Source organism: Pseudoliparis swirei, chromosome 13 (genome assembly GCF_029220125.1).
Source record: "Pseudoliparis swirei isolate HS2019 ecotype Mariana Trench chromosome 13, NWPU_hadal_v1, whole genome shotgun sequence".
NCBI lineage: Eukaryota > Metazoa > Chordata > Actinopteri > Perciformes > Liparidae > Pseudoliparis > Pseudoliparis swirei.
The window spans coordinates 9,415,326-9,437,095 of record NC_079400.1 but is presented as its reverse complement, the minus strand read 5'-3'; the positions used below and the strand labels follow the sequence as shown (position 1 = coordinate 9,437,095).

Genomic DNA, 21,770 nt, shown 5'->3' with positions numbered 1-21,770 from the left:
CGGACGCTTTATGTTTATTTCTGCTGTTTTATGCAGTGGAATTTGTATTAAGGATACATTTAATTAATTAACTAATTCAGGTAAATAAACGTCGGATTTTCAACTGGGTTAAGATGAATAAGTATTATTTGGAGAGACAACACATGGATACAAATCTATTATTATATTTACTAAACATATTGTGTACACCAATAGGAATAAAGCGTATGTTGTATATTGTTTATGTGCAATTTGTATTGCTCACATTACACAGCTGTGGCAATTAGTGTGTAAACTAGCTTGAGACACACCGCCTTAATGCAGATCGATGATTTTCCATCTTGATTAACGCAAATGATTTACAGCTGCATTCACTGTTACAGTCGCTTCTACTATTGGATAAATGACTGCCATCACACATAAACAAGGCTTTTATTAGTCGACTATTACACTAATTTTGCAATAGTTTTAATAATGTTGTCAGCAGGTGGGAGTGATGTACAAGACTGTCTCTGACTGGCCCACTGATCCATGTGTGCCATGTCATCACTCTGGTTTTCATATACCTGGAGCTGATAGCCCTGTTATTATGGAGCCCAATTGTCAATTCATACACCCATACACACGGACAAACCTGCAACCGTAGAGGAGCAGATGGGAAGCAGTGTGAATGACTCCTAATGAACATCCGCGTGCTCCCTCGTATCTCACATCACAGTAAACTGATTATTTGTTTAAATGGATTCATGAGCATCTTTTACTTTTCAATAATTGATGTCTGTTTCTCGAAACCACCAAAGAAATACTTACATTTATTCTTTCAAACTGAGTCACGATGCAACTTTGTTGGTGTTGGCTGGTGGGTGGTGTCGAGCAACCCAGCAGGGAAGTGATTCATGGTTAAGTGAGTTAATTGCACGGATCTCACGCAAAAAAAATCGGTATTCAGAAAAAGATAATCTGAATTTCATATGAATTTTCTTCACTTGTAAATGACTCCAGGACCACCGCCATACACGCCCCCCCCCCCTATCGTCTCATCATCCTGACAATTTGCTCTTTATAAATGATGCAAAAAATCTGATATTTTTAATTTCTAATATCTTGAAATCAGCATAAATGCAAATGGTTCATAAACGGTGGTGAATAACCAGAGTTATGACTACTGTCTTTGTTTATTGATCCCATTTCACAGAACCACATGATGTATATTTACTTAAGTAGTAATACCACACTATAAAAATACTCTTTAAGTCAACGTCTTACTTAAGTAAAATTACAGACGATGCAGAATTATTCATTAATAGTTATGGAATAATGCATTAGCTTAATCCATAACAATCCATTTATGTATTAGTTCCATTCATATTTAGTATTGATCTAAATGTATTCAGTAAGAAGTGACTACTGTGGTGTCCAAAAACACAATATTAGCTTCCAAAATGAGTAGAAGTAGAAGATAAACAGAGACACTCAAGTAAAGTACATTGCACTTGAGTTTAAGTTTGTCTAGATGATCGATCCATTTATCACTTTACATAGAATCGCCCAAACACATTTACTGCCAGACAAATTCCTTTCTGCAAATGTGCTTCGTATGCTCTGATTATGAACTCTGTCCCAACATGCTGTGTTCAAATAGAATGTCTTTCTGTTTTGTTCTCTGCTTCTCTTCGCCGACGCCCTGCCTCCCTCTCCGCTGAAACGTAGAATACATTTTCCTGATAACGCAAGAACTCCGACTTGATCCGCTGGCCGGATACCATGCCATCGAATTAGTCCAAAGGTAAGAAGGAGCAGCTCATTTTCTGCTCCCTCCGCCACATCCATAATGATGTTGGTTTTAGGCTTTATGTGAATGATTCCCCCCCTTCAGGTTCATGGTGAAGCACCTTACAGGGTTGTTGGCCACATCCACACCAGAAGACGCTGCTGCTGATGAACCAGAACGTTCTGAGGAGGCTGTGTTGAAGAAGATCAAGGACACATTCCACCTCATCGTCTTCTCCTGCGTACAACTTGCAAGCAAGCTATCTTTGCACAGTCATGTCAGTTCAGAAATGAATGCAATTAATATATTTTAATGGACTGTTATTTATCACCAACCAATGCACTTCAATTATTCAAACATGTTCTAGTTGATCGACAACAACACAGCTGTGCGCTTTCTGCGCTCGGTCGGCCTCCGTGTTTCCAAGCAGACTCTCCTGGAATCAGAGCTGATGGTCTTAAAGGGGCTTGAATTCAGGCTAGACGCTCCTAACCCGCTGACATATGTGGAAATCCTCCTGGAGGTGCTTGGTGAGATATCGCATACACAGAGTGACCTATGTGAAATATTAGCATGTGACAATATCCAATGAATGGCTGTGCTGTGACTTTAAAAGAGGTGACTCAATTTCTGTAGGACATAATGAGCCATCCATCCCTGTGGAGCGCCTGCATCTACTGTGCCACCAAGTCCTCCAGTTCGTCAGCCTGCAGAGGACGGCCATCTACGACTCCTTGTTAGTGATGACCACTCGCTGCGTCAGCCCGTCCAGAGAACAACGGTAATACATTTATCTTGGAGCTACATTTTCAGATAAACATTTTTCTGGAACAGGTGGTTCCTGCCAGTGTGGGCACGCTGCTTGACCGGCAGTTGAGTCGACTCTGACCAGCTGAGCACCGTCTGCAGTCCTCCAGTCTGCACTTCAAAGTCTACTTAAGCAAAACACTCAACCCCAAATTGCTCCCGATAGGCAGGCACTAAAGAATGCGGTCAATGCAGCTACGGCCTAAAAATGTTGGTGAGGTTGTTTTATTAGAAATGCAATAACAGATTTTCTGGTCACTTTTGAGGCAGCAGAAATGACACCTACACCTTTTAGAGTTGATTTGGTGAACAGAGCATCTCCAATCTCTTTTCCACCTCTGGTTCTGAAAAGTGATGCCAATGCTGAAGTGTCCTAAATGGCCAACAGGGGGCGACGCCTCTGTTCTAAAAATAAGTTTGATTGTTTAGAAGTCTATGAGAAAATGACTACCTCTCTCCTGATGTATTACTTCACTAAACACGAGTTCATGGTCTCAATCTGTAGTTTAAAGTATTCTTCGACATCCACTTCTTCCATACAGTCTGTGCTTTTAGATCTCTTTGGTTTTCGACTAATTCCTGAGCGAATAATGTGACTCCTTGACTGCCAGCTGTCTCAAAACAATGACAACTGCAGAGTTGGATGATGGGTATTAACATTGCTAAATGTAGAATATTGATAATAATCCTCTTTAAACAGGGAGACATTCATGACAGTGACTGAGGACCGCATGCTTCTTGGTGTTGGTGTTATCGCCGTGGCTACATCCATCCACTATTTTGGAAAATGGGAACAGGTGAAACAATTCTTCATTCGTCTTGAAAAGTCTAGTTGCATTTATTTGCAGTGTTTTACATATCAAAATTGTGGACATATTATGCAAAGTATGAAATGGTGTCATTGACCTTAGCCCAGATATATTTGAATACATCGCTCTTTATTTAAATGTCTTACAGGTAGTCGGAGAGCTGAGCCACATCACAGGAATCTCAAAGAGGAGCATCAGCGAATTTGTTCATGTGACGTTGACGCACATTGTTAGTCCCTCTGTAACCTCAACTTGAGTCTCGATAACGGTCCTTCTATAATTTTATTGTTCACGGTTAAGTTTGATTTTTAGCTGTAGAAGTTGGTGATGAACATACACCTAAAGCAACATCTGTGTCCTGAAATATGTCTAATGTAATATTACCAAAACCAATGATGACTTGGTAGTTTGCTAAATGTAATGGATATTGTATTAAACAACAACGTACTGCTAATATACTGCATATTCCCCCTGCTGTTAAATGCCCTGTGCCACATTGACCCACTCTCTTGAATTAGATGCAGAGTTGTTTATTGCAATACTCATTAAGTTTCCAAAATGTTAAATAGAAAACGTGTCCAGCTGGAGGTCAAGAGGACCACGGTCAGAAGGTCATCAATCGTCTGATTCTTCTGACGAACCTCTGAAACTGAGGACAGAATTAAAAAAACATGAATATAATGTCCCTCACTTCAAACATGTTATGTTTTCATTTGGTGCCGTTTCCGATTTGGGATAAATAAACATGTACGACCATATTGTCAAAAAATATCAATGTCATGACTTTAATCGTATCATACGTTTTTTTATTATCTCGATAATAATTATTTGTAATAGTCCAAGGCAATTAATTACCTTATACAGGACTGTCTCAGAAAATTAGAATATTGTGATAAAGTTCTTTATTTTCTGTAATGCAATTAAAAAAACAAAAATGTCATGCATTCTGGATTCATTACAAATCAACTGAAATATTGCAAGCCTTTTATTCTTTTAATATTTAATATTTTTTAATTGCATTACAGAAAATAAAGAACTTTATCACAATATTCTAATTTTCTGAGACAGTCCTGTATACATATCAAAATGCTATAAATATCATATCTATATATATTTGTAATCCTTCGACATCAGCCTCTGGGCGATGTGACTTGGTTCATGGTTTCTCTTCGGTACCGTAAAGGGAAAGTCCACCCCAAAATCAGAAGCATAAATGTTCCTCTTACCTGCAGTGCTGTTTAATAAATATAAAATACATCTGAAAAACTGAACAGCTTTGTGTCTTTCCAGAAATCATGACCCAGTTACTCAAGATAATCTACAGACCTTGTTGTTGTGAGCAGTCTCATGTCAGAACTATAGTTAAAAAAACATTTTGGGGTGAACTGTCCCTTTAATACCTCTCAAAGTAACCAAAACAGAGCCAATTATTCTCTGTCTGCTGGTGTCCAACATCATACACTACAGTGTGTCGATTGAACAATAAAGTAACACCATCACATGCTTTAGACGAAGGAGGAGGTGTGCAGTAACCCTGGAGGGACGATTGTGGGGTACGCAGTGGATGTGGACGAACAAGATGTTAGGATTCATTTATCAGTTCTAATCAGACTTTTAGCGAGAACTCAATCTTGAAAGATCCAATAGATTTTAAACAAAACTCTAGGTTTAAAATAAGTGAATCCCGATTTTCGATTAAACGAAGTTGCCCAATTTAAAACTAATCTATGTTGAGTAAATCCAAGTTTATACCAGAACAAAATCTAATATGATCGATATGTTAACTGATAACTGTGTAAATAAACACTGTAGGAGCTGCCAGTAAAGAGAGTCATCAGAAAGCCTTAAAGTTGCATTCTTTTAAAATTATATTCCTGGTTGACTTGATTATATTTTAGAGAAAGCAATGCCATTGTGCTCCACAGAGTTTAGCAGGCTGGACGCATCCAACGCCCTCGTGTTTGGGTTCATAACATTAATATAATATATATATATATATGTTTTATTCTCTGTGATTCCTGTACTCATAAGAGGTATTAAAGAGCTCCCGGTGCCCGCAAACCACAACGATGAGTGTGTCCTCCATCTTGTTCTGATTCAACAAAGGCGGGACAGTGATGATTGGCCCGAGTTGCGAAGTTTTCAAATTTCGAAACACCCAAAACGATGTATGGGGTCACGCGAAAATTTCGCAACGCTTTTGGTGTGAATGCCCGAATGAGGCTATTCAGTGTAGGCCTAGAACAACGTATAACTCTATTGTCATGTGATCACCTTTGCTGTATGGTTCCACTCTTCTTGTGGCTCTCTGTTTGACACTGGGCTGCTCCTCGTCTCTGAATGTGCTCTTTGAGGTCACGACTCGTGTTCAGGCCATGCGGCAGACCGGCGTCGCTGCGGCTCACAATGGGCCTGTGAGCAGACTGCAACATGGGCGCGGCGCGGCGGTCCTCCTCCAGGGCGACCGTGGTGGACCTCCTCTGGCAGACGCTGCTGCCAGTGTGTGGTATTCGCCCGATCCCCTCGATGATAAGAGAACTGAGACTGAGTTCATCACTACCAACAGGTGGGACTGTCGTTTCGGGGCCTGGGTGATGAGAGGGGCCTGTGGATGCTGAACTTGACTCCTCCTCCTCTTCAAATGGGGATATATTTATATATACACTACCGTTCAAAAGTTTGGGGTCACTTAGAAATGTCTTTATTTTTCAAAGAAAAGCACTGTTTTTTCAATAAAGATAAGATTAAATTAATCAAAAATACACTCTATACATTGTTAATGTGGTAAATGACTATTCTAGGTGGAAACGTCTGGTTTCTAATGAAATATCTCCATAGGTGTATAGAGGCCCATTTCCATCAACTATCACTCCAGTGTTCTAATGGTACATTGTGTTTGCTAATCGCCTTAGAAGACTAATATCTGATTAGAAAACCCTTGTGCAATTATGTTAGCACAGCTGAAAACAGTTATGCTGGTGATATAAACTATACAACTGGCCTTCCTTTGAGCTTAAAGTTTGTAGAACAAAATTCATACTTCAAATATTAATCATTATTTCTAACCTTGTCAATGTCTTGACTATATGTTCGATGAAATGTTCAATTCATTTGATAAATAAAAGTGTGAGTTTTCATGGAAGACACAAAATTGTCTGGGTGACCCCAAACTTTTGAACGGTAGTGTATATATATATATATATATATATATATCTTATTTTACACTATATCAAGGTCAAATGTCATGATACATTTTGAGCATTATCGATATGACATTGAATCCATTGTAAACCTATTGATTATAGTAGATTTACATGAACGCAAGATAGCAACAATTATTCCCCATATTTGACTGGAATTCTGTGTAAATGTAATGAATATGTTAAATAAGACTTTAAAACCTTAAAAAACCAAGTTCTAAAAGTTTACAAACTGTACAGTGAACTCTTTAAAGAAAATGTTTTCCTTATTATAATTGTGTGCTTTTTCTTATCTTAAATCTATTTTTCATTGGCCCTCTTTCCTTGTTCTTTAAACTCCCACGTCAGAGGAATGTCCTGTTCTGTTGAAAATAAGAAGACAACTAAGATTCAGACCACATGACCACAGACATATAACTGACAACGGCATGTTTCAGTCCTCTATTAGCATAACATCTGAGAGTGGTTTAAACACACACATGGCCGTGCCAGAGGAGCCGGAGCTCCAGTAGATTAGCAGGAGATCCGGGGCCAGGCTCCGTTGACTCACTCATGGCTCCCCGCAATCTTGCGTTAGGCCCCATTAATCTCTCCTCCCCACTCGGCCCGTTAAAAGGTTAATAGAGTGGGCCGCATATGTCACCTTGCTGTTTTCATTCCTTATATTCAGAAAGCGTATGAGGGAAGACAGAGTTAGAGAACGCTCTGGTGGGATTTGATGCAAAGCCAGTGGAAGCATTTCTAGAGGTGGGAGGAGGAGGATGGAAGTTATGGGGGGGGGGGGGGGGGGCTGTTTGTGACAACCCCGTCCATCACTCTGACTGACACACCACACATGAATGTCAGGAACCCTGCACCGAAGCCAGTTTCCAGACGCTACCCTCAGGTATTCTGTTCACACACATGTCCTTTGGGTTTCTTACGTCTGCCAACTGAAGGATGGATGTTTCTTTAAGTAACAAGCTGAGATATATCTGTTGGCATGTCTTGATCATGGCAAGTGTCAAATGTGGGAGCAAAGGTTATTCTTAAAGAGATTTTACACTACTTCTTCAGGTATTATAAAAGAAAACATCTTCCTGCAAAACAACCATTGAACCTCAATTGAGTTGTCACGATAAAAACACACACTTATTGTTGTGTTCTCTAGACTCAAAGAACATTGTCTTGCTCTTTAAACAGCACTCTGGCGACAGAAGGATCTGGCAACAAAGGCAGGAAGACCAGGGTTTAAATAGACAGGGAAGATGCAGGTGATTGGACACAGGTGGAAACAATCAGGGACATGGCAGACAATCACAGGGTCAGGAAGTGCAGGGAAACAGAAGACACGAGATACAGGGACTTCAAAATAAGACAGGACACAAGACACAAGAACTCAGAGTTTATGACACATATATTACAATGTATACAACACTGACTGGAAATTGAGTTGTTGATTCGATGGAAAAAAAGCAGATTTAGCTGATTGGTTCTTGCTGCCAAAGAGGACACATCTCACAAAAATTGTAGGTTCAGCAGTTTAAAAAAAATGCATTTTGTTGGCAGGGTGTAAAGGAAAAGGTACAAATCAGATCTCATGAAGTGACCCCGAGACATTTTATAGAGGCAGCTGAAAGGAACGGCTCTCCATCTCTCTCATATTCGAATAATGGTTGAGAATTAATCACACGATAATAGAATAACTAGATGCCAGATAAGGACATTAGCATTCACTCAGCACTAATTTGATGCTACGTTTAAAAGAAAAAAAGAGGATATAACCATCATTCATTAAACAACAGCAACAACCACAAATGTAATCAAAACTCAACATATTTAAATGTTCCATTTTTAAAATGACCGTTTCAGCAAACACTGTAGCCTACATTAGTTTAATAGGGACTCATTAAATTGATCACCGGAGGGCCATTAACCCCGTATGCCATAATCAAACACAGTGGATGGTTCATTTTCACCTTATGCAACATCCCTGATTGTAGTTCTGGCTGATGGGCCTGTAATTGTATTGACTGATCCAGGAACAGGTCAGCTAATATCTGATACCCGCCAACCTCATTTCCATCTATCAGCTCGAAATGTCTCTTGCCATCATCTGCAGGGGAGATGAATTGAAGTTTTATTGACATCGGCTCCGTTTCTCCGGAATAATTATGAATGATTTAGGTACCAGTGCCTTATTTCATCATAAATAATTCATCCCCCCCCACACACGCTTGTGTATGTTTGTTCCTGTGCGCCGTCTGTTCACCCGGGATTTCAGCTGCATCAAGCTAGTCGGAGAAAACCCGTTTAATACCGGAAATACGGCAGTGGTGATTGCAACAAAAGAACAAATGCACTAGAGTACATTTGCTTATGTTGTTATGTCCATATATATTATTTTTAAATACATTTATATTTTGGTTCGTGCGCTTTAATCAAGCAAATGAAACGATGAAACTGTTGATTTTCTGTTTTATTTTGAAGGCGAGCACCGGGAGTATCATGCCTGATATATTTAAACGACTTGACACAGTGATAGGCAGGTCAGCGCTCCATATTGCGGCGCTGCGTGGCACTGGGCACCGACTGGCTCTGACTGCACCACACACACACACACACACACACACACACACACACAACCACGCGCGCCCACGCGCACACACACGTGCAGGTAGTTGTTGAATGGCCAGCGACGCTTGGCGTGCGGAGAAGTAGCCGTCGGTCCGGTGCGCTGCTACCTGCTGCAGAGCGTGCTCGCGCCGCGTAACACCCATGGGTGTCGCTTCTGTGACCGTCTCCTGCAGTCGGACTGGATGCAGCCGCTCTTATCGGTGCGGGCGTTATTTTCAGAGTCGCTCGCTCGAGCTATTTCGGACCGACTGGAAACGTGCGAGCTGGCCGGGTGAACTGGTTTGAGGAAGCCGCACGCAGCGCTGCCGCAGACACGGTACCGGAGCCGCAGCCGCAACAGAGGAGGCACCGATGTGATGACACAAGAACTGGCCAGAAAAACAAAGGTTCAAGTCTCGGAGAGGTAATTAATCCTTCTTTTTGTGCTGCAACTTCTGCTCTTCCTCACATGTGTATTTCATTTTAAACCTTAATATATTTTTACATTCAGTAGGCTACATTTTGTATGTATGTGTGTGTATGTGTGTGTGTGTATAGAGGTGTCGGGCTCCTGCAGCAGCCGATCTATAACCTATAATGCCTGTTTCTTGCTGCTGCTCATAGGCAAAGCCCAGCCAGCCGGCTAAGCCAATAAACAGCCCACAGTAGCGTTTAATGAGATGGACTTAGCTGCTCCTTTGTACATTCTAACAAGCATTTTCTTTTATCAGCAGAACGCAACATGTGCAATGCATTTTCGCCACGACTTTCATGTTGGAAAACACATTTTTTCTCCGACATTATTAGATTTATTAGTGATACATAACATGCATACATATACACATTTGCCAATGATTTAACAAAAAACAACAACGGAGGCCTTGCTGGAAATTAAGATTCATGTGTATTTATTTGTGGTGGATGTACTGGTTCACACAAATACAGGTGGTACTTATCCTCCATGTGCAAGCTATATCCACACACAGGATTGAGGTGTATATATGTGAGGGGGTTGCCCACCCAGACAACAAGCTGTCCCCAAAGTGCAGAGGTTTATATGGGAGAAGCTGTTCTTACTTGTTCAATGGCTTCAGGCCAGCACCTACCTCACTCTGCACAGCCTATTATCTGACATCTGGTCCTTCTCGACAGGGTCTTATGTGGTAATGGTATGTTTCAACAAAGGCTGTTAATCAGTGTAATGCCTGTTGTCTGGAAGGGGGAAAACGCTTATTTCCCGTATGATCACCATTCAGCGCGTCGTCTGGCGCAGGGCTGCTTTTTATTGTAAGTTGTGTTCGATGTGATGTGGTTAGGAATTAAATAAGGTGCACGTTTGTAAAACTGTCACATACCCTTATTTTTTTTAATGGTATACATGCACACAACTCTTATATAAAGCTATGCCCTTTGTGGCATCAGAACTGCCGTGATGAGGCATTTTGAGTCTGCAGACTGGTAAGATTGGGGTTGCAGACAGTACTCATGGTTTTTGCATGAGGCTGCAGATGAATGCTATCTCGCTGCACTTTTTTTCTTTTCTATTATAAAATTCAAGTTCTTGGTTGTCAGCTCGACTCGCCGCACAGAAAAGGCAGTCATCCTCAAAGCGTTCTCTCATCACATCGGTAACGTGGGCTAGTTTTTCTCCTCTCTCTTCTCCTGACAAGCTGAGTTCACAGCGAGGAGGTTTTCCTTTATGAGATCATGATGTTCTTATTTTGTTGTTGTAGTCGACCAGCCCAAAACTTTTTGTCTCTCTGTGCTTATCGGGGGGTAGTGACAGGGCCTTTTGTTTTCCACAGTCCGAGCCAACACACTGCCTCCTGTCACGCTCACTGACAGGTCAAAGGTTAAAACCAAAAAATTCTGCTGCGGAAAAACGGACGAAGGGCTTATCGGCAACTTCAGTTGACACAAGACAGCCTTCAGTGTCACACTGCACTTAAGAAATACACAGCATGAATAAAACATGCCTCAAATCTTTGAATCAAATCTTCTACTCGAAGTAAACACACCATGCCTGTATTGCGCCAGATAAAATGTAATTTATTGTTGAGGGGAAAAGTCTTGGTCATCACTTGTGAAAGCAAAGATGATTCACACAGAGATGGTTGTGTCCACCCTAAATCCCTAAAACCTTTTCGTGGCATCGAAACCGCTTTGTGTGATGTTATTCGTCCATGTTGTTGCTTTTGGTACATTTGTTTTATTCCTGCGCGTATGCGCTGGATACATGTAGAAACATCCAGGTACGAAATAGTCGTAATAAAATGTGGACTTTTGACAAAATGTTTTTGTTCGATTCCCCCCTTTTCCAACAAATAGTCAACGTGGTTTTGTATTTTTTAACTAATGGCCACGATGGTTCCCAAACCTTAATCACGTCATTATTATCCTTTTAGATCAAATTCTGGGTCATATCGTGTTCAATAATATTTGTATCTATAACATGCGTATAACAATAAATGCCTATATATAATATATATTATCATATTTTAAAATCAATATCAAATGATCTTTTCTTCCTGTAAAACTAAATATAACCGATCAATGTCAACCAATAATATGACAATCGGCAACTTTTAGCTTCATGGAGGTGTGTTTGGAACCCTCTCCATTGAAGGCCCGCCCACTTCCTCATGGTCCAATCAAATTTAAAGTACAGCAGTGCGCTCTAACTTAAAGTGCCTGTTCATTTCACCTTCGACCGAAGGGTAAACAAATGTTTTTGTGTCATCAGCTGCGTTTTATGGACGTTTTTAAACGACTCATTCTAGTAACAAACATATTAACTCCGCACTTATTCTCTGAAGTGGTTGCAGTTAATTAAGAGTCTTTTAAGAGCACAAGGGTGTTTGACTTCTGCTTAAGATATGAACAAGTCTGCTATTTAACAAGCTAAAACTTCACTTCTTGGTGTGCGTCCACGACCGAGCCCGACCGGGTGTCTCATCTGAGAGATGTGACTTTGTTTTCCCGTACGGGGAATGAAGGTGTCGTCCACGGGGATGTGTTAATTAATTTGCCCTGAGCTCCGAGGGAAATGGCCTCCTTTATGGCGTCAACGCAGTCAAGAAAACTAGGAAAGCCTTTGCTTTGCTTTTTAGTTTTGTATGTACATGTGCATGCATATATGCATATATGAATGTATGTGTATGTGTGTACTGCAGTATGAATAGCGTAATCATCAGTTTGAGAGCAAAAAAAATCAGTATAATGGGAATTCAAATTGAGATTTCGCTTATTTATTTCCCTTCTTGGTTAGCAGCTCAATTCTGAGCCTCGAGAGTGAGTAAGGCAGTCATATTAGAAATGCAAGGCGGAGGGAGCCACAGCAGTAGAAATTTAGCGAAATATCAGAGCGAACACCAGCAGCAGCAACTTGAACACATGGACGAGTCTGAGGATAAAGATATTTGTGATAGTCCATAAAACTGAAATTGGCTCATTTGGTGCACTGAGCTCCTGATTTTTAAATTTTCTTTTAATGAGGGACGGCTTCTCCCCAGTCATGCATGTCCCTCATCTCACCGTGGCCCTTTTGATTATGTAATAATGATGCCAAAAGAAGGCGTCTTCTTAGCGCCTCATTCGTTCTCGTTGGTGAATGGAAGCGGAGGTAAGCCGGACCGTTTCATCTCTGCTTTGCTTTTTTTCCCGCGCCGCTGTCAGAGGAATAATGCTGCTGCCTGCCGGGAGTCTGCGACAGCCATTGAGTTCATGATGGGAACATTTCTCACCTACTCGTAACACGGCGCCTTTGACGAGACGAAGATTGTGGAAGTGCTGTGTTGGGGAGTCAGCCCTCTCTTAGTTGCAGGTTCAGCCTCAGACAGTCGACGTTTTTTTTTACCCACCATGAATACCACTTCATATAAAGCTTTCTCTGGCTTTTCCTCTATGCATGAAAGGTGCTTTCATTTCAACAAAACAATGTGGCGGTATCTTGAACATGTGCCTGTTTGCAGGGGGAAAGTCTGTGATTTAAAAAAAACAGGTGAGATATTAAAAAAGGGCGCTGGGGAAACTGTTTTGTATTTTTTTTTTACATGTTGTTGCCTGTTTCTCCTCAAAGTAGATGAATATACACCTTTTTAAAAGAGAGGGGGGGAAAAAAGAATCCAGCGGCTCAACCGAAAATTCAGCGAAGGATCAAGGAGCTTCAGTGTTTTCGTTTGCGACATACAAGGGAGGCTATTATGACGTATAGGCCTAGTTACGGGTTCATAACAATAAACGGGAGCACTGCTTCAATATATTATAACTTAAGCTTTGGGATTCTTTTACTTATTATTCATCGTCTGCCTGCATTGTGTTTCGTATATCCGACAGAAGCATTTGTTCAGTTGCCATGAGTCGCTGCTCATAGATTATTACAGTCAAATTGTTTTGACTATCAACGACACACCGTGTGTCCCACAAGAGAAGGTGTGTAATAGATCAAATCAGAAGGGCTGTTTCGAGAATATAGAAGTCACATACTCAGTCTCCCTTGCTGTTTTTGCTCCTGCCTCGTATATCTATCAACACTTCTCCATTAAAGTTACAACAAAGCACTATTAACTGGCTTTGAAAGCGTCTCAGTTTAATCCCGATGCCTCTGTATGTAGAACAAATGCAAAACAGATCATGAGCGGGAAAATCTGCTATTTCTATATAGTTATTCTTAATGAGACCCAGGCTGTCATAAGGGAGGGGAACCAGAACCAGGACTGAGCAGGGCAGACTGTCAGACTCCCGCTCCAGTAAAATGAAAGGTTTGCTAAAGGGACCCTTGTGTTCAGAGACACTACCACCTTTGTCCACAGGGGCCGCCAAAACCAACACTAAATGAAAGTTCCTTGCAGTAGCTTTAAAGACTTATTATGAAGATGTATTAAGCATGCAGACACTTCTGATTTCTACATGAAATTTGAGGGAAATGTAGGAAAAGAACATTATCATAAATAAATGCACAAACAGCCACAGTCTGCTCTGCTGTGTGCATCATATCTACCTGTGGAGCCACAAATCGGAACTATTAAGACTACTACTTCTGCTACTATTAATCATTATCAGCATAATCACAATGAATCCGCTGGCACACTGTTTGTGTTTGTCCTGCGAGAAATAGATATCACTTTGAAAACGGTGGGAATGGAGCACAGCTACTGGCCTGTGAATGCCCTGCAGACGAAAGTGCTGTTTTTTTTTAGATGTAGAAATGAATCTTTTTAAAAATTCTTTAAAGAAGATGAAAGATGCTGACATGTAGCAACACATTCAAACGGATGTGTTTGTGTGAAAATAGCCTGAGACTAAAGACCTGCTCTTGCTGAGCCTGGGAAGTCATTTCTACCCTTTCCCCCTTAGTTTGCACTGGTATATTTCATCTTGGCAGTTACTACTGTGATTGGAGTCTTTTGGCTCATTGCTGCATTGCAGCTTTGAATGAAATCAAGTCAATCACTTCTTTCTGGAGGAGTGGACGTGTTACATCATGCACTCCCTTTTAATGTATTCTACCTCTTAAATACCACAACGTCACCTGATTCTGCCCAATGACTGCACATCAGAAGCGGACGTCGTCACCGTGAAGTCACCCAGTGGTTTTGGGTTCCACGGTTTTGAAGCCTCGAGTTCGGCATTTAGGCCGTCGCCATCTTTGTTTTTGGCCTTTTGCCATTTTGGATCCAGAAGTGACTCGAGAGGGAGAAGCTAAGGCTAACCCTGCTTTATGATCTATATAACTCTAAATGTCCCATAATTTACTAAATTAACATTGTTTCGTGTATTGAAGAAGACTTGAAATTAGAGATTGAGACCATAAACTCATGTTTACAATGTTACTGAGGGAATAAATCAAGAGAGCATTAGTCATTTTCTCATAGGCCTTCATACAACCAGAGGAGTCGCCCCCTCATGGCCATGAGAGAGAATGCAGGTCTTTGCGGAGGTTGCCGCTGAATTCTGCCAAGATGGCTTGTCTGTTAAATAACAAAGATTGTCTTAAGTGGCCGCATGCAGTCGGCCTGCCAGTCAAACGTTCCTCCCGGGAGTCGAAGTTCCCCGTAGCCTATAAGGCAGCTGCTCGAGCCGACCCCAGCTGCTGGTCGCAGATGAATGGCGGAGTATTCATCAGGCCTGAAAGCTGTGGCTCATCGCTGGAACAACAGCTCCGAGGCACAACAAACCTCACTTTGCAGCGTTGTCGGGAGCAACAGGTGACCTCTGCCACCCCGTTTCCATTTTTATGTGCATAGTTTCACACCCACCAGGTAGTTTTCTTTTCCGTCTCCCTCCTCGCACTCATCATCTAAGTGTTGCGCTCATCCTGGCGCCGCCATTAGCAGATCGCCGAGGACCCAGCTCGATCCCCCTTGAAGGCTGTGCATTTTAGCTGCGTGCTGTAATGGGTTCGGCACAAGACAAATAGGGTTACCAGCGTGTCATCGACTCGACGCTCGAGCACCGACACTGCTGCCGCCGGGGGGCTTTTTTTCTTCTCCTATTCAAACGAGATCCGTGGGACGGCGTTGAAGTTGTCAGAGAAACACTGTCGCTCTGTCGCATCTAAATAGCTCCACTGTTCCCCTGTGAGTGGCGCGCAATTTAGCAGAGGGAGATGGGGGGGCCCCCTCTCCGTGATCCGAGGTGCAATTAATGGGTTAACTGCGTTATAATTTGCCAGCCGTTTCTGCGTCTGCAGAGCATAGTGGACACGTTGTTTTTTTATCGTACAGCTGCTTCAATTGGCTTTGTGTATTGAAACGGGGTGAGCCGACGAGTGTGGGAGAAGAAGATTTGAAACGTAGCATTGTTTTGAGGCCAGCACTGTTTTCAATGATGCCCTTTGTATTGAGGAAATACTAAAACATTCTAACAGCTGGAGTGGATATATATCCACTCTCAACGATCCATTTACTAAGATGAGTTTCTTCAGATACAAAAAACAGAACTGGAACACTAAAATACACGTTATATTAATCAGCATTCTGCTCAACACTTTTTCTGATCAGATATAACCTTTTTTTAAATCATTAATCCACAAAGTTCAATGGGCTAACTACATATTCAACAGATAGAATAGCATATTTCTTCAATTAATATGATAAACTGAGTTTTAAAAATATTTTTTATATCTAGCTATACACACTTTTCAGTGACATTTGTCAATTTTGTGACATTTTATATAATAATAACCCCTATTTCATACTGAACATAACCCCCATATTATCATATAAAAAACTTATTCCATTTGTCATTTGAATAGAAGATTGAATAAAGCGGTTTACAAATTACAAAGACGATTTTTTTGGTAAAGTTATTTTCTAAAGTTATTTTGAGTTAATTTGAGCTGCTTTAGCTTCAAAGGACAAGCAAATAGCCTAAAAACGAGTTAAGTAGATGCTTTTTATGAAACCACTGAGCACATTGCCCACAGTCTGGAGCCCTGTAATGCTACGTGGCACAGTGCGTGAGCTATTTTTAAAGAACTATTGTGTTTCTCTCAGGCCACGATGGTTTTACTCAAGCTTCTACAGTTCGAGGAGAGCTGCAGATCATAGAGATGCACTCAGTTTTCTCAGTTCAACCAAATGTTAGATTACTAGCCGCGGTGCTTGCAGCTGCATGGGTGTTTTTCTTCTTTTTTTCTTTGCAAGTGAAAAGTCTCCATTGTAGCTTTCCTGTGGGATCCGCTGCATCGTGCTGTACTTAGTGGCACTTAGTGTGAATGCATTTTGCCCGTATTTCTGTGTAAATGCAGCATGTACACTATGAGGGTCGCTTCAATCTTTGAAGGTTTTCACCAGTTTTCTCTGATAGGAAAAGATTAACGGCCTTGTTGATGCCGTTCATACGCAGCAGCACCAGGGTTATTTCAATTTTTGTTAGTGTGTGGCCTTCTCTTCAACAGTGGCTTGTTTTGAAAGGTAGGGGAGTGGTCAACCGCTTAGCCTGCACCCACCAAAATACAACCTTGTTCAGGCATTCTTTGTGTTGGTCTGAACATGGAGTCCCCTCTGAGTGCGTCTAAAAATACTCTGCACCGCCTCTGCCCTGAACGGCACACCGAGGGGCAAGAAGAGCTGCACGAGTGCAAATGCAAAGAACCAACTGAGCTTCTAACTCTGTGGTGGTTTGGTCCTCTCGTGTAAAAGGGCAGCTTGAATTGTGTATTAGCTTTTAAATATAACCCTCTTAACTCCAGCAAAGTACGCACAACCTCCTCTGTGCTCGTTTCCGCTACAGCAGGTGTCTCCGTATTTGGGCACTTTCCCCTCTTGAGTGACTCCGCTTTATCAGACTCACCTTTTGAACTTTTTTTAAAAACCGAGTTGTAAAAATGAGGCTTCAACATTCAAGTGTCTGTTCTTTTGACATCCAGAAATATTTAAAAGTACAACATTTCAAAAGTGCTCATTATGCATATATATTATAATATCACTGGATTATAATTAGTAATGCAATAGTGTGTCACTAATGTTGAAGCCGGTATATTTAAAGTTGCATGAAAATAAATCGGTTCGTCGATACATATTTTATATTATTATAAATATGAATCTAAAAATTATCTATAGCTGTCGTATACATGTGGTGGAGTAAAAAGTGCGTTATTTGCATCTAAAATGTAGAAGTATAAAGTAGCACATGTGATTACTAAGTAAAGTACCATAGTACAATATATGTACGAAGTTAGTGACATTAAACCTGATTAGTGAATTATGTTCCATTAACTGTTTAGCTCTTCCTCGTAAGCCCATGGCTTCATGTTTTTAAATTTTTTTTATCGTTGAACAATGCACACAAAGAGCACCAGCCTTCGCTCAAGGTCGGGGTCAGCCAGCTTCACAGTGGGCGGCGGGGGGCCAGAGGGCCTGCCGTCTTTAAAAGCCTAATGAGCCTCTAATTGATCTCCAGCTGAAAACCCCACAGTGTTAATGCCAGGTCCAAGGAAGTTGTGTAATGCCCCGTCTTCCTCTTGCGGAGGGACAGAGGAGGCCCTGAAGCATTAATTTGTAACGTGGAGCCTCAGAGTGTAGTGGAGGTGAAGATGACGCACGTGGTCAGTCGGTGAAAACCCCGGTGTTCCAGACTGTGAGCACAAACACACACATTTATACGCACACATTTACTTTAGTGTTTATTTGATGTCAAAGCAGGAGAGAAATTTTAACCTTAGCTTTTGTTAATGTGTTCTTCTGTTGGTCAGTTTCCTCCACGCAGACACGCGCATGTTTACAGGTTGTCCGTCCATCTGTTACCCGTCTGTTATGTTTTGGTGGTCAAAGGTCAAAGGTCACCGTAACCCCCACATCCATCCCTTTTCGAGTGATGTCTCAGAAACGCCTTGAGCAAGTTATTTTCAAATCTGGCTCAAACATCCACTTGGACTCAATAATTAACTGATCAGATTCGGTGGTCAAAGGTTACCGTGACCTCACAAAACGGTCAACAAGAATTAATCTGCTAATCATGAACATTTTTAACAAATGTATAAATATCCTGAAGTAATAACGTGACCAAAATATCCTCATCGCAATATTCTAGAGTTAGCGATTGGTGCATTTATGAAATATTGACACAATGAGATAAAAAAACAAAAAAACATCAGTAATGTGGTTATAATGGCTGAGTGGGTAAAGGCAGATAGTAGAACAGCGCTTTTAGGGAAATGACATCACTTTACTGTAATGCAGCCTTTAAAACCAAGACTATAGACAGAGAAATATATATATAAGAGAAAAACACATCTCACTTAAAGTTACTCCTCTCACCCTGATGTAACTGCTGTGATGAGATGGATTTTAAGAAAGGGGCTAATCTTAAGGAGTGCTTTAAACCAGCTCCCTAACCATATCCCATTCTCCACGCTTTGAAGACCGTAAAGGCATCAACGTCTTGATCCGGCAGATGTGTGTTCGTTAGCGCCGTTTAAAGTTGATTCCTCGTTAACAACGTAAATAACGGCTCCGACATGGCGGCATTCAATCCCGCCTCTTTAAGCTCAGACGCCGTGCCGCTGCTCAAAGGTTGTTTTTAAAATTTCTTTATCTAAGAAATTAATTCCCTTTTTGTTCCTCTTTTATCTAACAACCTTTCTAATAACCTTCCCACCCACCGCTTCTGTAAATCTCACAGAACCCGGGAGTGGGTGGGGTTCTGTGAGATTCACAGAATAAATTCCTGCTGGAAATCACTTCTATTTATACTCTGGTTCGGTACTCCGTGATGTCACTAGCGATGTCCCCAGCACAGAACCAGAGTACGTACATATATAGGGCTGCACGGTGGTGTAGTGGCTAGCACTGTCGCCTCACCGCAAGAGGGCTGTGGGTTAAATTCCCGGCCTGGGCGGTCCTTCTGTGTGGAGTTTGCATGTTCTCCCCGTGGCAGCGTGGGTTCCCTCCAGGTTCTCTGGCTTCCTCCCACAGTCCAAAGACATGCAGCAGGTTAATTGATCTCTAAATTGCTCATATGTGAATGTGAGCATGAATGGTTGTCTGTCGTTGCCCGATGTCAGCTGGGATCGGCTCCAGTGCCCCGCGACCCTAATGAGAATAAGCGGTATGGAGAATGGAATATATATCTGTGTATATATATAGAGACACTTAACTCTGAATTGCTCCCTGTAGCTGTGTCTACGGTGTATTAATGTAACATGATTGTAAGTCGCTTTGGATAAAAGCGTCAGCTAAATGACATGTAATGTAATGTAATGCTTAAGGATTCTGGGTTGCATTGGTTTTGGTGGTAAAGGCCAGACTGCCAATGACATTTCGGTGGTGGAAGAGTAATGGGACGAGCAGCTCAGCAGTACTCGCACGTCCATTTGAGGGGAAAAGTCTTGAGTGCGCTGATGAGCGGACCTGCGTGGCGGCTAATAGACTAATGGGGCGGTGTCGGTGGAAGAGTACTCTGCAGGACTCATTTCCAATGTGCTGAGCAGGTGATAAAGTGATGCAAAGCGCTCATGTTCATCATCACGGTGGAAGAGTTTCTGTGCTTGTTCGGTTCCTTCAAGATTACAGAAACAAACAAAGTGAATGACGTCATGTAGTTACTTTGCGCTTGCTCATGAACATGGACACGCCCGAAAGAGAAGTATCGGAGAAAACTTCAAATAGTTATACGTCAGCAGATGTATGTTTTTTTAATGTTACATTTTGAAATAAATATATATATTATATGTGTATATACATTGAATATTTTGTTTTAAGACTTTTCTCGGTTTTAGATTAGATATGACTATTTGACTGAGGGAACAAAAAGCAGTTTTGCATCAATCGGAGATTGATTTAAACATTATAGCACAGAGTTCACACTGAATAATAACAAATTAAAGGAAAACAATAAGTACAAACAATATATATATATATCCATTATACTGCTTATCCTCATTATATAAAACTAGATTTTGGAAATATTTTGGAACAGATGGATATTCAAATATATATAAATATTCAATCTTGACTACTATACATATGTGTGTATATATTTATTTATACGTGTGTATATATATATATATACGTGTGTGTATACAGTATATATGTGTATATGTGTATATATATACACACTGTATATAATGGACATCTCCCATTCTCAGTCTGTTTGACTTTACAGAACAGTATCTTCATGAAGGAGATTATTAAATAGTGTTAACTTATAATAAATAAGGATATTGATTTCTACTCTCATGAATCTACGATACACAGTTAAAGGAGACACCTTATGAGCCACAAATGTATCTCTGCCTGCTTCCCCGATATCCTCTCTTGGCCAATGTAACCTCAATTAATTGGTGTTGACAATGGAAGGTGATTTTTCTTCTGTTGTAGTAATTGGTCCACAGTGCCCTGTGTTTTATTTCCCAGACCCTTTGGCAAACTCCAAAAATATGTCCGGGAGAGATCTCCGACACCTCGCTATGAGCGGAGAGTCTGGTCGAAGCCGGCCAATTTGTCTGAGAAACTATTTCTCAAACTGGGCAGAAAGAGTCTGAGACAGAGAGGCGTTTCTTCATGATCTGAACCGCATAAAAAAAGGGCAAACATGAACTGCTAGCCTTTACACAGAGGCATGTGTATTACATCACAGCTTAACCACTCTCGGCCTCTGAGAAGGAGATGAGACGGGGAAGCTAAATGTCATATTTATCAGTGCAATGGCGACTTGTGAGTGTTTCGTCGCATAATTTGTTTTGATCTTGTTTTCTGGCCTTTTCAGTTAAGGATACAGAAACCCTGTGGACAAAGGGGAATAATGCATTCTGGCACGTGGTTGAGATTTGAATGTATGTTGTTCTCTTTCTCCACATTGTGCACCAGATTTAGTTCCAGCGGTCCATATCGTGGTGAAGCAGGCGTGCTGCGCGGGGAGGTTTCTGGCCCTTCGCTTCTCTACTAATCATCGCTTGCCGGGCGGACAGCTGCCCGACCTTTGTGACCCTTCTAGCTTCGACAAGGCAGTCGACCTTGGTAGTCATATTTGCAAGTCTTTCTGTTTTTAACTCCAAACCGTGATCTGTATCTTCTCCATTTAAGAGCAAAAATGAATAGAAAAGTTGCATTATAAAGTGTTTTCAGACTCGTTTTGTTTGCGCCAAATTGCATTTCCTCAAAAATA

The 21,770-nt window shown here is 41.2% G+C and overlaps 2 protein-coding genes across 4 annotated transcripts in view; both read left to right on the top strand.

The window, feature by feature from the left end:
- The first annotated feature begins 1,694 nt into the window (after window positions 1-1,694).
- cntd1 (cyclin N-terminal domain containing 1) lies at window positions 1,695-4,130 on the top strand. Its single transcript, XM_056429853.1, has 6 exons — window positions 1,695-1,765; window positions 1,856-2,027; window positions 2,118-2,280; window positions 2,387-2,531; window positions 3,258-3,354; window positions 3,515-4,130. The coding sequence occupies exons 2-6, from the start codon at window positions 1,860-1,862 to the stop codon at window positions 3,620-3,622; spliced, it is 681 nt and encodes a 226-aa protein (XP_056285828.1). The 5' UTR covers window positions 1,695-1,765; window positions 1,856-1,859; the 3' UTR covers window positions 3,623-4,130.
- Window positions 4,131-9,161: 5,031 nt separating this feature from the next.
- Window positions 9,162-21,770, top strand: part of tanc2b (tetratricopeptide repeat, ankyrin repeat and coiled-coil containing 2b) — a 140,804-nt gene continuing 128,195 nt past the window's right edge. For all 3 annotated transcript variants that reach the window (XM_056429844.1, XM_056429845.1, XM_056429843.1), the window contains exon 1: window positions 9,162-9,585. The gene's annotated coding sequence lies outside the window, so the exon portion shown is untranslated. The remainder of the gene's footprint in view (window positions 9,586-21,770) is intronic.

Bases quoted from the DNA above. Each gene is read 5' to 3' on its own strand.
- cntd1 (XM_056429853.1), top strand. From the start codon at position 1,860: ATGGTGAAGCACCTTACAGGGTTGTTGGCCACATCCACACCAGAAGAC. The intron at 2,028-2,117 runs GTCAGTTCAGAA...AACATGTTCTAG, and splicing joins AGCTATCTTTGCACAGTCAT to TTGATCGACAACAACACAGC. The intron at 2,281-2,386 runs GTGAGATATCGC...CAATTTCTGTAG, and splicing joins AATCCTCCTGGAGGTGCTTG to GACATAATGAGCCATCCATC.